The following is a 19,730-nucleotide window of genomic DNA, read 5'->3' as shown; positions in this document are numbered from 1 at the left end:
AGAAGATTTTGGGCGGAGTAAACACTAATGCCTAGCCTCTTCCTATGTTTGTCAACAGTCACCACTTCCACAAAGTCATAAACCCTGCCTATTTCTATAATTTATCTTCTTAAAATGTGATGTTAAACCAAACCATAACCACACTTAACTCTAACTAATTGTTGTTTTCATAGATTTTAACGATACAGCTAATTTTGAGGCAGTGGTAACCTTCCTTTCAGCAAACCCCACATTTCCCATCAGCCACCACAATATTCACAGGCGCTCCATTGAAGGTATTTCTCATTTTGTACTAAGGACCAACCACTCAGTTAAACGTTAGATTAAAAGGTAAGTGGACTCTGTACTTGGCCACTGGTATACGTACAATGTTGGTATTGTTGAATAGCATTTACACATCTCTTAGTACTACTGCATCAGATAAAATGAAGTTGGAACAAAGAGATCTATGTTGTGTTGTCGCGCCAGACGCCATGATTGGTTGCCCACACTAGCTAATAATGGCTGGCTAGCAGAGTTAGCTAGCTACTGTAGTGAACTAAAATAGATGGCAACTGGACGTTTTGGTAGATAACGTTAGTTTATCTATTTAACTATGTGGTGTTCTGCATTGTATTTCCAGCCTTTTGTGTAGCTAGCTATGGTTTTTCGACGGGAAATAAGCAAAAGATCCATTAACTAACTAGTCTCGCGGGCGCACGGCTATGGGGAATAAACGTTTCCAATTTCCTAGCTTTTCCTATTAACGTTAGCCAGATACGCAAAACATGTTAGCTAACATTATCCCACAGCTAGCTGAAGAAACCATGGCTAACTTCGTTTGACTAGCTAGCTAGTTAACTGTTTGTTTCTAGCTAACATTAACGTAACTCTCATCCATTTTTCAGCTTCGCAATGTCCGAGCTTTTTATGGAATGTGAGGAAGAGGAGCTGGAGCCATGGCAGAGACAGACACCCGAAGTTAATTTGTTGGGCGACGGTAAACATGATGACGACGACGACGAACCTATATTTGTTGGGGAGCTTAGTACTTCAAAGGACACCATTATTAACACCAGACCAAGTATGTTTTCTTCTCTTGGTATGGCTCAGTTAATGTTAGGTCTCTCACACTGTCTGTTTTCTCTAGTTTGGATAGTTTGCATACACAATATCCTTCCATTGGATCCTTTCCCCTTAGTTGCTCAACAAAGTTGGTAAATATGATTATCAATATAGATGTTATTACATTGATACATAAACAAGAGTGGTTAATTATCTGACCTGTCTTTGAAGCAAACAACCAAAGAAATGTGAAGACCACCCCAGTTCAAAGTGGTGGAGTTGGAAGACCAAGAGCCCCTAGGATGATAATGACACACAACTCCCCCCAAGCTCATCTCACTCGGGGTCCAGTTCCCCACAACATCATAATTCCTGGGAAAGGGTTGAACAATGCTCCTCGATCCTTAACAGCAGTACCACCACAGCCCATCATTATCAACAACCAGGTATATTGTGTTTTGCTTTGGATAGCCCTTATTCCACTTTGCTATACATTACAAAGAACACACATTAAATTTAAGTCATTTAGCAGAGACTCTTATCCAGAGAAATGTACCATTACTGTATTAATCCTCAGATAGCTAGGTGAGACAAACACATGTTCCCTCTAACGTAGTTATCAGCAAAGTCAGTGTCAGTAGGAAAACCCAAATGCAGGTTTTTTCACGATTGTGGTGCTGGGACAGAGAAGAGCTTTGACTGGGCACCTGTTTAGTTATAGAGATGTAACTTTTGTCTGTAGTGGTGTTGATGCAATGTTTTAATAAAAACTGTTTGCCCTTTTTCTTAGGGTTACATTATGACCACACCACAGTTATCGGCCAACTCAGCTTTCCTTGCGTCCCTTGGGAAACAGTATCCCCCTGGGACATCTTTCACTGTGGTTCCAGGTAAAAATATAAATATTTAGACTAATAATTGGAAATTAATTTAGTGAATCTATGCTCAAGTAAACTGATATATTCCCTATAAAGCCACAGCACACACATACTGCTTTTTGCAGTGTTTCATATTTGTAATGTGTGTGGGGGGTTTTCAGCAGGCCAGCAGCACATTCTGCAGCAGATGACTCCAGCAGCAGGCCAGCAGCACATTCTGCAGCAGGTGACTCCAGGGAAGCTTTTACCTGGGGTTATCCACAGGCCTCAAGTGCACATGATCCACAACAACGTAGTGACCTTGTCCAATGTGCAGGGTCCCGCTGCATTGTCTTCCCAGCCCAACCGCTCAAATTCTACCAACCTCCAGATTGTTTCCCCAGTTATTCAAGCCAAAGGCAACAGCTGGGGTAAGCCAAAATATCTTACTTGTTTGACCCAGAGATATTCCTGGCCAGGTCAAGTGGTCAGGAAAACTGTGTGTGACCTCATGATCTGAAGATTGCATGTGACTTGTGATAATAAGTATGAATCTATTTTCTTCCCTTAAACAGACTATGGCAAACGAGGTTTACCTCAAGACCAAAACAGCACAGCTAAAAAAGCAAAGCAGGGCATAGGTAGGGGTTTCCTTACATCAGTTGCATGCTCTGTTATTAGCTAGATTCATTAGCACTGTTACTTTTTTATTTTTACAACTGAAACTTTGTTTTTGCAGGGTCTCCCCACGCCCAGGAGATATTAGAAAATGGAGCACGTTTTTGTAAAAAATGTCCAAAGTGTAAATTTGATTTCTACCAACAAGCTGTCATGAAAGACCACATGGTGGTGAGTTTACTTCAGTCATTCTAAAATGCATTCCTTTAGCTGTGTCAATTGTTTTACATAAATATTCTATAATGTTGCTATTCAGGGCTTGACATTAACTTTTTCAGCCACTTGTACTTCGGACAAGGGCAGATCTTTTGTTTACTTGTTCAAAAAAGGCTAACCATTTTTACATCATTATATGATTCAAGGAACCACTTTTCAAAGTAAAATGAATAACTTTTTATTTTTTTATTTTTTTACCATTAAAATTCTGATAAATGTTGCTGGGCTACAGTCTGCCTATTGGCATCTTTGCATATTCATTTGTGTCTCAAAATACAACCCTACCCCTTTTAAAGCTCTCCTTGAGAATAGTTTGCCACCCTTGGTAGCCTATAAAATATTACAATTACAACCAAATACTTTTTATGTCTTTATATATTAAAGGGTGTCCCTGGGACGATAAAACATGTATGCGGTTCAAAACTGACTCTGGGACAGTTCTGCGATGACACTTTTAAATTTTTAAAATTTTTATAAAGCAATGAGGCTGATGCAACAGACCAGACCGTTTTGCTTAAAATGTTGATAGTTTTATTTCTTATTATAAACTCAACAATGTGCACATGGCCTTAGGCTATGCATAAATGCTCCAACATGCAATTAGTGGGAAAGCACCTTTCTCAAAAGCGCTCCAAACATGTGCGAGCGGTTTCATATGACAGAGTTTAAAATATCTGTTAGCAATGAAGAGGGGAGATCTAAAGATGTATAAACTGGCATGGTTTACTCATGACTAGTATTATGCCTTTGGCTGTTGGAAAATTAAATATTGTTGATTTAAAAACCAATAGAACATGAGAAATTCTGGTTTCAATATTTCTGTGGTCATATTTTGCCTCGTCTCGACTACTTTGAAAAATGTTAAGACCTCCTTAATTGTTTAAAACCTCGACATGAAACTTCCAGGTTTTAAACAATTTAAGTTTATTATGAAATAGTTTCAAAATGTTGGCTGCCTCTGCTCAAATTCAAGTTGGGTGATGTGCAGTGCGCATCATTACTGTCTTTCACTCTCCGGTCTTGTGACCATTTGATCTGAACGATGTGCTTTGAGTATGTCGACAGAATCAAGCCTTCAGACATTAATGTTAATTATCCTTCATTATTTGTCAAACATGGCTGCCGTTTAGCCTATATTTATGTAATTAAAATTCTCATTAAAGTGTGCCTACATTTTCTGCCGTCTCCCTCATGTCAGCATCGGTCTGGACATGAGGCTGGCTGTAGCTAATATGCATGCATATCAATTACAATTTGATGTGCAGGCTTTTTTATTTATGTACATGAAAAATAGTTTTGAATATTATTTCAGTGTTTGCTTCTCACATCCAATTCTGATCATAGTAATTGTTTTATTTTTTTTTTTTTTAGTTGTCCATTTGGAACAAATCTATGTTCTTGTAGAAAATATTTTTTTTTACTTGTCCCGAACAAGAGGACAAGCGGTAATGTCGAGCCTTGCTATTAGTGCATGAACCAGAGATTTAGAGGCACTTTAAGAACTACAATATCAACTCTGCAGATTGTAATTTGTTCACCTATTTTACATTTACTTTAATTTCAGAAATGTTGTCCTCACCTGTTGGAGTGTGTCTTCCCCTCAACCCCAAAGTCTACTTACCTTTTTGCAAGCAAGCGCATCATGCTTGTCACAGACTTCTACTATGGTAGATTTGAGGGAGACAAACCAAAATCGCAGCAGCAGAAGACCCCATTTACCTATAAGTGCCAGAGCTGTTTGAAAGTACTCAAGAACAACGTCAGGTAACTACAGCAGGCGTTGCTTGCTGTGCAGCTCTGCTTTTGTTTTCAATAAGCCACCGTATTCCTGAATAATACGATTATTTGTGACGAAAAAAGGGTGTCGTGTCTACTGCACAAAAAGTGTTTGTTTAGGTCATGTTCTAATCTAAAGAACTCCTCTATATCCAATTTGTCCAGTGGCATAATGAAAACAATACATTTGGCATTTCACATGTTTACATAATGCAAACACATTACACAATTACTGCCACCAATAAGTAGATCAGTGGACATATCTTCTATATTTACATGAATGGCTCACTGTTATTGGTAATGAATGGATACATCAACTGGCCTTTCGTCAATACGTCACCCCAAGTGTCTAATGTGCTGTTTTGGTGCATGGAAATGGTGTTCATGAACAAGTGTTAAATGAGCCCTCTGCCCATGGAGAGTGATTAACTTCAACGTGAAGAGAGGAGATTCAACGTGTTTCAGCCTTCATCACAGTTTTCTCCCCCAGATGGATGACATATCAACTCATATTCCCACTTGGGGCCAGAGATGAATAATGGCTGCTAGTTTGGATGGTGTAAGAACTGCTCCTTTGATTAAATAACTTTGCTTCAGGATGTTGCAAGAAAAGCCTCTGTAAGCTCCTTTTAATGGGCAGAAGCATTTGTACTGAACCCAGTCTGGCAGCAGAGGTCATAGTTTGTCTGCATAAAAATCCCTATTAGGGGAGCTGAGGTAAGACTGCTGGCTGAAAAATGGGCCTTGCCTGCCTTGTCAGTGCAGCGGTTACATGTAGAGGTCGTGTGGCTCAGGGGCAGCCGTGGAACACCACATCATTAAGCAAAACAAAAAGCTGTGCGTAATTGGCAGTATTATAATGGCAATTATGCATGCTTAGGAAGTGAGGTGCACAGTGGTTGCTAATTTATTTTTTTCATCTGACGTGCAGGTTTGGTGTTGCACATAGGCCACGATCTGTTGAAGTGTTATTGAATACGGCTTCACTGTAATTTGGCTCAATACATTAAGTTAGTTTTTCGATTTTCTAAATGTGGGTTAAAGTTGAAGTAGGGTAGTTAGTTATTTATGCATGTATGCATATATTTCTTTAATTATTTAAAGAAACGTTTCACTAAAAAGCGAATGAGCTTTTTACCATATTTACACAACATTTTAGAAATTTGCTCTGGTGGATTGGATAGTTACACATTTTTCTCGTTTTTTATAGCTTGTTTAAAAATGACATTTTACAATGCAATTTTTAAAAGATAAACGGCAAAGCTGACACTTCGTTGCTTGGGCATTTGTGGTTTCTGACGCTACATTGCTACTGATGTCTTATCTTGAACTTTGTGGTGACTCTTGTAGGTTCATGAACCACATGAAGCACCATCTGGAGCTGGAGAAGCAGAACAGTGAGAGCTGGGAAAGCCACACTACCTGCCAACACTGCTACCGGCAGTACTCAACCCCATTCCAGCTGCAGTGCCACGTTGAGAGTGCCCACAGTATGGTCGAATCTTCAAGTAGGCATACCAGTCAATAGCAACCAACATGAAACGTCAATGAAACCATACATTTCACCTTAACGTATTGAACACTGTCTCAAGCAATCATACGTTATTGTACATAGCTTTATATAACTATAATCAACCTGTCTTTAACAAGTTGGGCCCATTTTAGTAATTCATTCTTGTTGTTTTTTGTAGCAAATTGCAAGATATGTGAATTAGCCTTCGAGTCTGAGCAAGTGCTCCTGGAACACATGAAGGACAACCACAAGCCTGGCGAGATGCCCTATGTCTGCCAGGTACATTTTATCAATCATGTTTTTTTATAGTAGTTTGTTCACATGGTCCTTCTGTAGCTCAGTTGGTAGAGCATGGCGCTTGTAACGCCAGGGTAGTGGGTTCGATTCCCGGGACCACCCATACATAGAATGTATGCACGCATGACTGTAAGTTGCTTTGGATAAAAGCGTCTGCTAAATGGCATTTATTATTATTATATTACAAAGAAAAGTTATTAATAGTTGATAGTAGAGATGCCCTGGCATTACAATCAGGAATTGAAACATTTAATTAAAATTATTGAAGGGATTTGACTTGCAATCCTCCAGAACCATTTATTATTCACACAAATGTTTCAATTGTCTCCTTCCAGGTGTGCAACTACCGGTCTTCATTCTTTACCGATGTGGACACACACTTCCGTACGGTGCATGAAAACACAAAGGATCTCCTTTGTCCATTCTGCCTTAAAGTTCTTAAAAGTGGTCATGTCTACATGCAGCACTATATGAAGCATCAGGTAAGAGGCTTATATTGGGTACTTTTCTATTGATAAATATGTGCAACAATTCATGATCAATAAATATGTTGATTGGGTCATTTTTGTTTGATGGGGCTCGTGTTCTGACTGACCTGGCACACGTCAATTCCTGGCAGTTTCCTGTTGTTTCAGCCTCTTAATAAAGCAGTGAATGCTGCAAACAATTTTCTCTCAGAGTTTGAGTTTTAAAGCTGGCTGGTTTAAAAAAAAAAAGTTTTTTATTGAACACGCTTGTGAGTTGCCCTTTTGGCTTTCATTCTGAGGTTGGATTGATTTGTTTGTCTGCTGAACACCTTGATGTAATGCATAACTGTCTTACAGCAATGTCTGCTTCCTTTCACCTGCCTAATGGGCTCTCTCTGACAAAAAACAAACCAGATCAACTCCACCAATCACTGTATGTAGCCATAGAACAAAGCCAACAGAAACGTTAGTCTAATACCAAGCCAGCCAATGCTGTAAGAATAAAAAATTATTCAATGACCCTGTTAGCTGTGCCAACCAACAAAACACAGAAATTACACATTGTCCTGAAATCCTACCCTTTACTATGGATAGCTGAAACTATTATCTACAGTTGAAGTCGGAAGTTTACACACATCTTAGCCAAATACATTTAAACTCAGGTTGTCAAGATTCCTGACATTTCAATCCTAGTAAAAATTTCTTGTCTTAGGTCAGTTAGGCTCACCACTTTTATTTTAAGAATGTGAAATGTCAGAATAATAGTAGAGAATAATTTATTTTGGCTTTTATTTCTTTCATCACATTCCCAGTGGGTCAGAAGTTTACATACACTCAATTTGTATTTGGTAGCATTGACTTTAATTTGTTTAATTTGGGTCAAGCATTTCAGGTAGCTTTCCACAAGCTTCCCACAATAAGTTGGGTGAATTTTGGCCCTTTCCTCGTGACAGAGCTGGTGTAACTGAGTCAGGTTTGTAGGCCTCCTTGCTCGCACATTATTTTTCTTTTCCACCCACAAATTTTCTATGGGATTGAGGTCAGGGCTTTGTGATGGCCACTCCAATACCGTGCCCTTGTTGTCCTTAAGCCATTTTGCCACAACTTTGGAAGTATGCTTGGGGTCATTGTCCATTGGGAAGATTTTTAATCTCATTTTTAATTTTAGCTTTATTTAAGTCAGTTAAGAATAAATTCTTATTTTCAAAAACTGCTTAGGAACAGTGGATTGTTCTGCCTTGTTCAGGGGCAGAATTACAGATTTTTACCTTGTCAGCTCTGGGATTCGATCTTGCAACCTTCTGCTTACTAGTACAACGCTCTAACCACTAGGCTACCCTGCCGCCCATTTGCGTCCAAGCTTTAAGCTTTTCTGACTGATGTCTTGAGACGCTTCAATATATCCACAAAATTTTCCTCCCTCACGATGCCATCTATTTTGTGAAGTGCACCAGTCCCTCCTGCAGCAAAGCACCCCCACAACATGATGCTGCCACCCCCATGCTTTACGGTTGGGATGGTGTTCTTTGGCTTGCAAGCCTCCCCTTTTTTCCTCCAAACATAGAAATGGTCTTTATGGCCAAACAGTTCCAATTTTTTCCCATCAGACCAGAGGACATTTCTCCAAAAAGTACCATCTTTGTCTCCATGTGCAGTTGCAAACCGTAGTCTGGCTTTATTATGGTGGTTTTGGAGCAGTGGCTTCTTCCTTGCTGAGCGGCTTTTCAGGTTATGTCGATATAGGACTCGTTTTACTGTGGATATAGATACTTTTGTACCAGTTTTCTCCAGCATCTTCACAAGGTCCTTTGCTGTTGTTCTGGGATTGATTTGCACTTTTCACACCAAAGTACGTTCATCTCTAGGAGACAGAACGTGTCTCCTTCCTGAGCGGTATGACGGCTGCTTGGTCCCATGGTGTTTATACTTGTGGAATATTGCTTGTACAGATGAACGTGGTACCTTCAGGCGTTTGGAAATTGCTCCCAATGATGAACCAGACTTGTGGAGTTTTACAATTTTATTTCTTATGTCTTGGCTGATTTCTTTTGATTTTCCCATGATGTAAAGCAAAGAGGCACTGCTTTTGAAGGTAGGCCTTGAAATACATCCACAGGTACACCTCCAATTGACTCAGGCTAATTTACATCATTTATCAGAAGCTTCTAAAGCCATGACATTTTCTGGAATTTTCCAAGCTGTTTAAAGGCACAGTCAACTTAGTGTAAGTAAACTTCTGACCCACTGGAATTGTGATACAGTGAAAATATCTGTCTATAAACAATTGTTGGAAAAATGACTTGTGCCATGCACAAAGTAGATGTCCTAACTGACTTGCCAAAATTCTAGTTTGTTAAGAAGAAATTTGTGGAGTGGTTGAAAAATGAGTTTTAATGACTCCATAAGTGCATGTAAACTTCCGACTTCAACTGTACCTATATGCAGTCTCATGTTTTTCTATTGTATTTGTTTTGTCAATTTGCCAGAAAAAAGGAATTAATCGTTGCGGGAAATGCAGGCTGAATTTCCTCACCTACAAGGAGAGAGTGGATCACAAGACTCAGCACCATAAGACTTTCCAAAAACCTAAAGCTCTGGAGGGCCTTCCTCCTGGAACCAAGGTTTTGACTGTTCTTATTTAGCCTAGCAAAACATCTCAATACCTCTGTACCAATTATCTACAATATAGATCAAATCAATGGCGACCGCAATAAGCCCTCATTTAAAAGCAATTTCTATTACAAGCGTTTAAATCATGGCATGAATTCAGAGAATCTTAATTTGATCTGTTTTTTTAAATACATATTTCAGGTGACTATCCGGGCCTCTCTGACCGGGCCATCTCCCAGTTCCACCCATGCTGCTGAAAAATCCAGTGTCAGTGTCATACCAGAGGTCTCAGGCATGAAGGTAGCCAAAGTAAAAGCTCAGAGTAGTACATCTACCACACAGGGCAGCAGTGGGGGTAAAGGCAAGGCCACAGTGAGCAAGAAGCTCCTTAAGCAGCAGAAGAACAACCATGTGTTGCAGAGTCTCAGGTCGGTCCATCACTCAGTCAACTTGTTTTTTTTCCTCGCAAACTACATATTTTCTGTTACAGGATCTAAACTATGGTCAGGGCTGATTCTTTTCATGGTTGGTTATGAACAGGGCTCTAAATTCAAATGTTTCATAGGTAGAACTGGTGCTCTCAAAAAAGTTAGGAGCTAATGAGGTTACATGACTGAACAACAGGTAAACAAATGCCTGCGAGTGGTTTTGGAGCAGCTTGTGTAGTGGTTTATAAATGTATAACCACTTCACAATAGAACATTGCTCAGGTAATATGGTTTATCTTTTTACCAGTTTGTGCTAGAAACAATATGTTTTCACAGTAGTGGTGCTGCATTAGCTCCTAACCATGACAGTAACAAATATGTGCTTGCTTTTATGTCTTGGTCACTCAAACAATGGTACAGCGACGCCTAATCATTACAACAATTATACTCTGGGAGATTGTTTTCATAGTCGCACGGTGCTCCCAAAATTTTTTCAAGTCGCACAGCAAAATATTTAAGAGCATTTGCGACCAAAATGGTCACACTTCAGAGCCCTGGTTATCAATATATTACACCAATCAAGTAACTTGTATGTTTAATAATGCATCTCAGTATGTGTTACTGAAGGTAATAGTACTTTAAATATACATGAATTAATGATGCCCAAATTAGTTTTCTCTACCTTTTTTAGTATTGGCGAAAGAAGACACACCTGCATTGAGTGCTACTCTGAGATTTATGACTTCTATAGTCACTATCCCATGGTTGCAATTTGTGGTGCATGCAAGTATCGGACAAGTTGCAAAACTTCATTTGGAAACCATATGATAAGGTAAAGGCTCCTTGAGTATCAGATTCATAACACATTTATATACTGAGTGTACAAAACTTTAGGAACACCCCTACAGGGTGTCAAACGTTCCACAGGGATGCTGGCCCATGTTGACTCCAATGCTTCCCACAGTTGTGTCAAGTTGGCTGGATGTCCTTTGGGTGGTGGATAATTCTTGATACACACGGGAAACTGAGCGTGAAAAACCCGGCAGCGTGCAGTTCTTGACAAACTGGTGCAGCTGGCACATACTACCATACCCTGTTCAAAGGCACTTAAAATATTTTGTCTTGCCCATTCACCCTCTGAATGACACATACACAATCCATGTCTCAGTTGTCTCAAAGCTTAAAAATCCCTTTTAAACCTGTCTCCTCACCTTAATCTACAATGATTTGAAGTGTATTTAACAAGTGACATCAATAAGGGATCATAGCTTTTACCTGGTCAGTTTGTCATGGAAAGAGTAGGTGTTCTTAATGTTTTGTGAACAGTGTATATGCCCATTTTTACATTTGAGTCATTGAGCAGACGCTCTTATCCAGAGCGACTTACAGGAGGAAGTAGGGTTAAGTGCAGATTTTTCACCTAGTCGGCTCAGGGAGGATGTTTTATTGTTCATATTAAATATATACAAATATATATTTGTCAGGTTCCATAGTGCAATCTCAAAAGAGAGATTCCGGAAAATGAGGAAAATCCCAGTTGTCCTAAGGTACGTGTCCCTAACTAAACAAATCTAGTCTCAAATCAATTCCCTAATGATACCATTGTTCTGCACTATAGTTTTTGATAATGATGTATTTAATAAGTAGTGTTGCATCTTCACCAAACATTACTATAATTAAGCACCATGCAAGTTTATTCTATTCGGTTCATTATGAAATCACATTTTACTGTCTTGCAGGAATTTAACCCTTGTCTGTCTGAACTGTGACTTCCTGGCGGATGCGCATGGAACTGACCTCATGAGCAAGCATTTGATTGACAGACCACACCACGTCTGTAAGGTCATTCTAGAGAAAGGTATAACGTTTATCACATTCTTCACAACCAGATGCTTAGGTGTCACATTTTGTTCATATAATAATAATAACCTGTCTGCATGTCACGTTTTTCTTGTCTTGCAGGAGAAGGTGGTGCTGTAGATGACGGCATTAGAGGGTGAGTAGCTACTCTCCCAATGCAGCAGATAACGAGAACATCTTAAAATAAAAGTAACACCCCTCATAGTGTTGTAATGAGAATCTCAGAATTTGATCAAGTACTTGTGAGACTTCCAACTCCCTGACCTACGAGTTTGTTTGGAAGCATCCATTATTTTGAGAAATCTTTACCATATACTTTTTACGTTAAGCTAATTGGGATGCATATTAAGCAGATTTTTAAAAGAAATATATAATAAAAAATTAGACCTTCACAAATGCAAATGGGAGCTTTGGCCTTAATTAATACCAGAGAACATTTGCTTAATTAATGGGTGCCTAAAGTAAGGTAATTTTGTCATTGGGAAGTTGCTGAAATGAAAGGTCATTGTAAAATCTCTTTTGCAAGAATATCCTCGTCTTAATTTGTTGTATTCCTTTGAGGAGCCATATGCACAAACAATACACATGAGATCAAGTTCAAATGTAATCATTTCATAAACATGTTGTTCCTCCTGAGAATTTAATATGCACAATTCAATGCTAATTGATATTTATGCTAAATTCCTGTTCTGTTTGAAGAATGATTGTCTGGACAAGGATGTTGGTCCTTTTGCTTCATGATTAAAATATCTTTATTTGACAAAATAGTAACTATATGGATACTAATTCTGTGCTGATAAGCCTGCCTTAATTATGCTCTGAAAATGAATTTTAAGTTTTCATTACCCTATTTCATTACCCTATTCCATATGCTCCATATCTCCAAAGTAGTTTTATTAATTGTTTTATTAAAACGGCTCTACGTTTAATGGATGTGTCGTGATTTTCTCTTTTGTTCTGTTTCAGAAATAAGCAAGGGATGTCTGCTCTGATGTTCCCTGATATCCAGGTACTACTCTAGCTGGATTGTACCTGAGAAACACATGTTTGATTTTGAACGGTTTCTTCAACCCAGCACCTGTTTGTTTTTTTGTTACATAGAATGCTGAAACTGCCACAGTGAGTGGCGCTTTTGAACAATTGCACAGGTAATTAAGGGATGGTCCACACAAAATAGAACCTACAAATATTTTTACCATCTTGGATGGAGTCAATTAGATTGATTTGGTACGTGTTGTTCTCCCCCCCCCCTCCCCTTTTCATTCACAGCATTCCCAGATTGGAGGAGACCTCCAATGTCTTGTGTATCACCCCAGCTGCTGAAAGAGGGGATGGGCCAGAGGTAATGCATGTTCAGACCCAAGAGTCAGGAAGAGGTGATGTTATTCTACTAGACAACGATGATGCAGCAGTTAACCAGCTCGGAGTGGCAGAAGTGCAAGGGCTTCCACAGATCTCTACAGTAGATCAGATCCAGGGAGTCACACAGGCTACAGAGCTAGAAACACCCATGGAAAGTTCAGTCGAGGAAGACCAGTCTTTGCAGTCAGGGCCCATGGTAAGTGAAACACTCATGGAAAGCTCAGTTGAGGAGGAGCTGAGGTAGGAGTGGGCTATGCAGTCAGCTACCAGGTCCCCCTCTAGTTCTTTGGCCTGTGAGTTAGAGGGGGATGCGGCGTGTTTATGAGTCATTAAGCAAACCGGAATCTGTGAGCTTTGACAACAGTAAGAAGGTCAGCGCTTCCCTGGAGACCATCCCCTTAAATGTAGACCAAGAGGTGAACAATATCGTGGAAGCAAAGGACAACTCCTCGTCCTCTCAAAGTCCAGCTGAAGTCAGGGCAGAGAACAAAGACATTCTCTCCAGTCCTGAAACACTGAAGGAATCAGCAACGGAGTAGAGAAAAGTGGACCGGATGTATTTTTAAGACTGCATACTATTGAAATGTATTTCTCTTCCCCATTTTCTTAGTTTACTGTCCTTGACCAGATGGAGATAAGCTGAGATGTGCTATGTGTTTATTAGATTTGACATTTGGAAAAACATGTATCATTTTTTTCTAACTGCAGTGCAAGATTTTACTTATGTCAAACTTTCAATTTGGTTGTAAGCTTTCAATGAAAGTGAAAATGGTACACAATGTGAATAATTTGACTTTCTGTAGTGTGTCTCAAAATACAAAATCTGAATGTTTATGCTTTCCTTGATCTATGAACTTGTACTCAAGTGTGAAAAATCCTGGAAATATCTTCTTGACTATCCTTCCACTAGTAGATATAGGCCTTTTGTGTTTATTTTGGATACCTCTACTTCCATTGACATTTCATTTTCATTTCATGTATTTTTAATATACTAAACGCAGCAAAAAAAGACGTAATCACTGTCAACTGCGTTTATTTTCAGCAAACTTAACATGTACATATTGGTATGAGCATAAGATTCAACAACTGAGACATAAACTGACATGTGACTAGCAGAAATTGAATGTGTCCCTGAACAAAGGGGGGTCAAAATCAAATGTAAGTCGGTGTCTGGTGTGGCCACCAGCTGCATTAAGTACAGCAGTGCATCTCCTCCTCATGGACTGCACCAGATTTGCCAGTTCTTGCTGTGAGCTGTTACTCCATTCTTCCACCGAGGCACCTGCAACTTCCCAGACATTTCTTGGGGGAATGGCCCTAGCCCTCACCCTCCGATCCAACAGGTCCCAGATGTACGCAATGGGATTGAGATCCTGGCTCTTCACTGGCCATGGCAGAACACTGACATTCCTGACTTGCAGGAAATCACACAGGGAACGAGCAGTATGGCTGGTGGCATTGACATGCTGGAGGGTCATGTCAGGATGAGCCTGCAGGAAGGGTACCACATGTAACACACAGCATTGAGATTGCCTGCAATGACAAGCTCAGTCTGATATGCTGTGACACACCATGACAGACCCTCCACATCCAAATTGATCCCGCTCAAGAGTACAGGGCTCAGTGTAACGCTCATTCCTTCAACACCAAGTCACTTGGCTCTGTCATAACCTCACATGGTCTCTCCTATCATTGCTATGCGGACGACACACAATTAATCTTCTCCTTTCCCCCTTCTGACGACCAGGTGGCGAATCGCATCTCTGCATGTCTGGCAGACATATCAGTGTGGATGACGGATCACCACCTCAAGCTGAACCTCGGCAAGACGGAGCTGCTCTTCCTCCCGGGGAAGGACTGCCCGTTCCATGATCTCGCCATCACGGTTGACAACTCCATTGTGTCCTCTTCCCAGAGCGCCAAGAACCTTGGCGTGATCCTGGACAACACCCTGTCGTTCTCAACCAACATCAAGGCGGTGGCCCGTTCCTGTAGGTTCATGCTCTACAACATCCGCAGAGTACGACCCTGCCTCACACAGGAAGCGGCGCAGGTCCTAATCCAGGCACTTGTCATCTCCCGTCTGGATTACTGCAACTCGCTGTTGGCTGGGCTCCCTGCCTGTGCCATTAAACCCCTTCAACTCATCCAGAACGCCGCAGCCCGTCTGGTGTTCAACCTTCCCAAGTTCTCTCATGTCACCCCGCTCCTCCGTTCTCTCCACTGGCTTCCAGTTGAAGCTCGCATCCGCTACAAGACCATGGTGCTTGCCTACGGAGCTGTGAGGGGAACGGCACCTCAGTACCTCCAGGCTCTGATCAGGCCCTACACCCAAACAAGGGCACTGCGTTCATCCACCTCTGGCCTGCTCGCCTCCCTACCACTGAGGAAGTACAGCTCCCGCTCAGCCCAGTCAAAACTGTTCGCTGCGCTGGCCCCCAATGGTGGAACAAACTCCCTCACGACGCCAGGACAGCGGAGTCAATCACCACCTTCCGGAGACACCTGAAACCCCACCTCTTTAAGGAATACCTAGGATAGGATAAGTAATCCCTCTCACCCCCCCCCTTTAAGATTTAGATGCACTATTGTAAAGTGACTGTTCCACTGGATGTCATAAGGTGAATGCACCAATTTGTAAGTCGCTCTGGATAAGAGCGTCTGCTAAATGACTTAAATGTAATGTTAAATGTCAACGATAAACGCGAATCCGACTATCACCCCTGGTGAGACAAAACCACAACTTGTCAGTGAAGTGCACTTTTTGCCAGTCCTGTCTGGTCCGTTGACGGTGGGTTTGTGCCCATAGGCTACATTGCCGGTGATGTCTGGTGAGGACATGCCTTACGACAGGCCTACAAGCCCTCAGTCCAGCCTCTCAGCCTATTGCGGCATGTCTGTGCACTGAGGGAGGGATTGTGCGCTCCTGGTGTAACTCGGGCAGTTTCCATCCTGTACCTGTCCCGCAGGTGTGATGTTCGGTTGTACCGATTCTATGCAGGTGTTGTTACACGTGGTCTGCCACTGTGAGGACGGTCAGCTGTCCGTCCTGTCTCTGGCGTCTCACAGTACGGACATTGCAATTTATTGCCCTGGCCACAGCTGCAGTCTTCATGCCTCCTTGCAGCATGCCTAAGTCACGTTCACGCAGATGAGCAGGGACCCTGGGCATCTTTCTTTTGGTGTTTTTCAGTCTGTAGAAAGGCCTCTTTAGTATCCTAAATTTTCATTACTGTGACCTTAATTGCCTACCATCTGTAAGCTGTTTCTTAACAACCGTTCCAAAGGTGCATTAATTGTGGGAAACAGCATGGGAAACAGTGTTTAAACCCTTTACAATGAAGATCTGTGAAGTTATTTTGATTTTTACAAATTATCTTTGAAAGACAGGGTCCTGAAAAAGGGATGTTTCTTTTTTTGCTGAGTTTTATAATCCATCACTTTCCCTTTGATTGTCTGTAGTTTGAGAGCAATCTAATGGATTTGGATCATTTGAGGGAGTTTGATTCAAATGAACCTTGGTACACCGGTCTATGGCCCGTCACAGGCAAAAGCAGTGAGGGGGAGGAGCGCACTTCTCAAATCGAACAGTAGTCCACGCCGCTCGGTCACGTTGTCAACTGGCAGCATGGTGCACATCCAGAAACACTTCCATAAAATGTTTGAATTTTCAAACTACTTTACATTGGGAAGGCAGATAGTGTTTTGATCAAAAGCAGTCACCTTTTTCACTTGAAACCAGTATCCTACTCAGTACTCCACGTGCTTAACCTACGTCATTTTTGTTTTGAGACAATTTTGCCGTCAGCCAGAGAGGGGCACCTGGCTTGAAAAATAATGCAATCACTTTTCACCAGTGCAAATTCCTCCCACCGTGGGCAACTGGGCCAGGTAATCTAATCCTCTCAGTGTTTCCATTGCAGTCGTGCTAACATGTAAATAAACTTTGGTAATACATTATGGCATCTGCTACTGAGACTTAAGAACTGACTGTCCATGTTCATTATGGTTGAAAGGTGATCAACTGTGTGTAGGCTCATCACTGCCCAGTTTACATGAAAAGTAATGAAATGCATTGATTCCCCAGTTACCTCACAAATAGTTGTCATAGATTACAAGCATCTTGATAGGTTTAACACTGACATAAGTGTTGACTTTGCACTGAAAAGTCTTCACCTTTGCTATGAATGATCATTGTGCCAGCTAGTTAGTTTGGTGCATTTTCAGCTGATGGGGAGGTTGTGGATGCAAAAAGCTTGAGGGAGAAGGGTGACATAAATTGATGTGTAAACAAGCTAGAGATGGATTGAATTTATTTGACAGGTGACAGGAAAGGTGTTGCTTTTGGCCAGCATGTGCTGATAATACATACAGAATTTGTCCAAGCAGTGACGCTAGACTGTTTTTTTTGCAAGAACAAGAACAGGGAAGTAATAATGTCTATGTTTATATCCTGTGTGGAACATCAATTCAGAAGAATTGCCTGATTGTCTTGTAATCAATGGTTTGTACTGTACCAGTATTAAGAGGACATGACAGTGCAGAAATGATACACCACTACAGTAGTAGTAAACCAAAACCTAGATGTATCCTTTGTGGGATCTTTATCGCTTTCTTGAGAGAAATGTAAACAAATAAGAAATAAAACAATGAGATCAGAGACTAAATTCTGTCAGATATTATTTCAGCATCTCCTTTACTGGCGGGGCACAGTAGGCCTAAATACAATACTCAGTTGTCACCTCAAGCTAAGTCGTTTTGAAGATTTACAGATGAGGTCTCGGAGGGAGGCACACTTCTGTCAAATGTCAGGGCACTTTGAGGAGCATTGCCATCTTGTGAAGTGAGAACACCTCACGTATGCACAGCCCCCACCCCCCAGTCATTTCTATCTGTATTTGTTTGCAAGTGTTCCAAATGTCAGCTAATGATGCTCAATGGGAACACGCTTCATAGAATGGCTGTCAATGTCAACTATGGCTGACAGTGTTTGACAGTTTCAATGAGACTTTGAAAAGTGAAACTCAAAGATTGTTGCCCTTTTGACTACAATGCATATGCAAATCCTTCGATGTCGAAGCCAGTTCCACTGCATTTTTTTCATTGTTCATTGTTTTTCATTGTTCTCCTCTAATCAGGGACTGATGCAATTAAGCTCCAGGCTCCGGACAGAGTAAGAGTTGAATAACCCTGCTGTAAAGGCAAGATAAAAAGAAAATGTCATGCTTCTGAGAGTTTGTTTATTATGGTCCCTGCATCATTGTGCAAAGGATCAAAATGAAAAAAAATTGCCTTTGGATCACCTGAAATTAAGTGATATCACGGCCCCATCATTTTTCAGGCTTCAATGAGATATACATTCAGAAAGTATACCCCTTGACGTATTCCTCATTTGTTTATTTTACACCCTGAATTCAAAATGGATTAAATAAATAAAAAATCTCACACAATACCCCATAATGAAAGTGAAAACATGTTTTTAGATTTTTTTTGTAATGTGTTAAATGAAATACAGAAATATCTAATTCACCCCCCTGAGTCAATACTTTGTAAAAGCACATTTGGCAGCGATTACAGCTGAGTCTCTAAGCTTTACCACACCTGGATTGTGCAACAGTTGCCCTTTATTTTCTAAATTCTTCCAGCTCTGTCAAATTGGTTGTTGATCAATGCTAGACAACCAATTTCAGGTCCTGCCATACATTTTCAAGTAGATTTAAGTCAGAACTGTTAACTCAGCCACTCAGGAACATTCACTGTCTTGGTAAGCAACCCCAGTGTAAATTTGGCTTTGTGTTTAATATTATTGTCCTGCTGAAAGGTGAATTCATCTCCTAGTGTCTGGTGGAAAGCAGAGGATTTTGCCTGTGCTTAGCTCCATTGTGTTAATATTTTTATCCTGAAAAGGACAAGGGAGTTTAACGATTACAAGCATACCCATAACATGGTGCAGCCACCACAATTCTTGAAAATATGGATTCCAAGAATCTGAAAATATATTAATATAAATATTATCTGAAAATATGGAGAGTGGTACTCAGTAATGTGTTGTATTGGATTTGCCCCAAACACAACTTTCGTCCTGAATACAGTATTAATTGCTTTACCACATTTTTTGCAGTATTACTTTAGTGCCTTGTTGCAAACAGGATGCATGTTTCTTTTCACACTGTCAGTTAGGTTCGTATTGTAGAGTAACTACAATGTTGCTGATCTATCCTCAGTTTTCTCAGGGACCTTACAATTATCTGTATGTGTGCGGGGTACAGAGATAAGGTAGTAATTAAAAAAACATGTTTAAACATTATTATTGCACACAGAGTGAGTCCATGCAATTTATTATGTGACTTGTGAAGCATATTTTTAGTCCTGAACTTTAGTCTTGCCATAACAAAGGGATTGAATAATTATTGACTCGAGACATTTCAGCTTTACATTTTTTATTAATTTGTAGAAATTTCGAAAAACATCATTCCACTTTGATATGTGTGTAGGCCAGTGACGACAAAATCGAAATGTAATCTATTTGACATTTAGGCTGCAACAACAACATTTGGAAAAATTCAAGGAATGTGAATACTTTAAGACATTGTAATATAATACTTTCAGACGGCTTTACTGA

The 19,730-nt window shown here is 40.5% G+C and overlaps 1 protein-coding gene across 4 annotated transcripts; it reads left to right on the top strand.

The window, feature by feature from the left end:
* On the top strand, positions 1-14,119 carry LOC124033735 (zinc finger protein 280C-like). 4 transcript variants are annotated; one of them, XM_046345950.1, is made up of 20 exons: positions 1-275; positions 888-1,063; positions 1,276-1,490; positions 1,835-1,934; positions 2,084-2,332; positions 2,477-2,542; positions 2,641-2,750; positions 4,360-4,559; positions 5,922-6,079; positions 6,263-6,363; positions 6,717-6,863; positions 9,335-9,469; positions 9,660-9,886; positions 10,578-10,718; positions 11,371-11,433; positions 11,626-11,744; positions 11,849-11,882; positions 12,713-12,755; positions 12,848-12,894; positions 13,016-14,119. In XM_046345950.1, the coding sequence occupies exons 2-20, from the start codon at positions 895-897 to the stop codon at positions 13,350-13,352; spliced, it is 2,661 nt and encodes an 886-aa protein (XP_046201906.1). In that variant the 5' UTR covers positions 1-275; positions 888-894; the 3' UTR covers positions 13,353-14,119. The 4 variants fall into 4 exon arrangements, with proteins under 4 accessions (XP_046201906.1, XP_046201908.1, XP_046201904.1 ...); XM_046345952.1 differs by having other exon boundaries at positions 1-330; positions 2,087-2,332; XM_046345948.1 differs by having other exon boundaries at positions 2-330.
* Positions 14,120-19,730: the final 5,611 nt, after the last annotated feature.

Source organism: Oncorhynchus gorbuscha, linkage group LG04, assembly GCF_021184085.1.
Source record: "Oncorhynchus gorbuscha isolate QuinsamMale2020 ecotype Even-year linkage group LG04, OgorEven_v1.0, whole genome shotgun sequence".
NCBI classification, from domain to species: Eukaryota; Metazoa; Chordata; class Actinopteri; order Salmoniformes; family Salmonidae; genus Oncorhynchus; species Oncorhynchus gorbuscha.
Note: the sequence above shows the minus strand (reverse complement) of the source record. Positions and strands in the feature narration are given on the sequence as shown.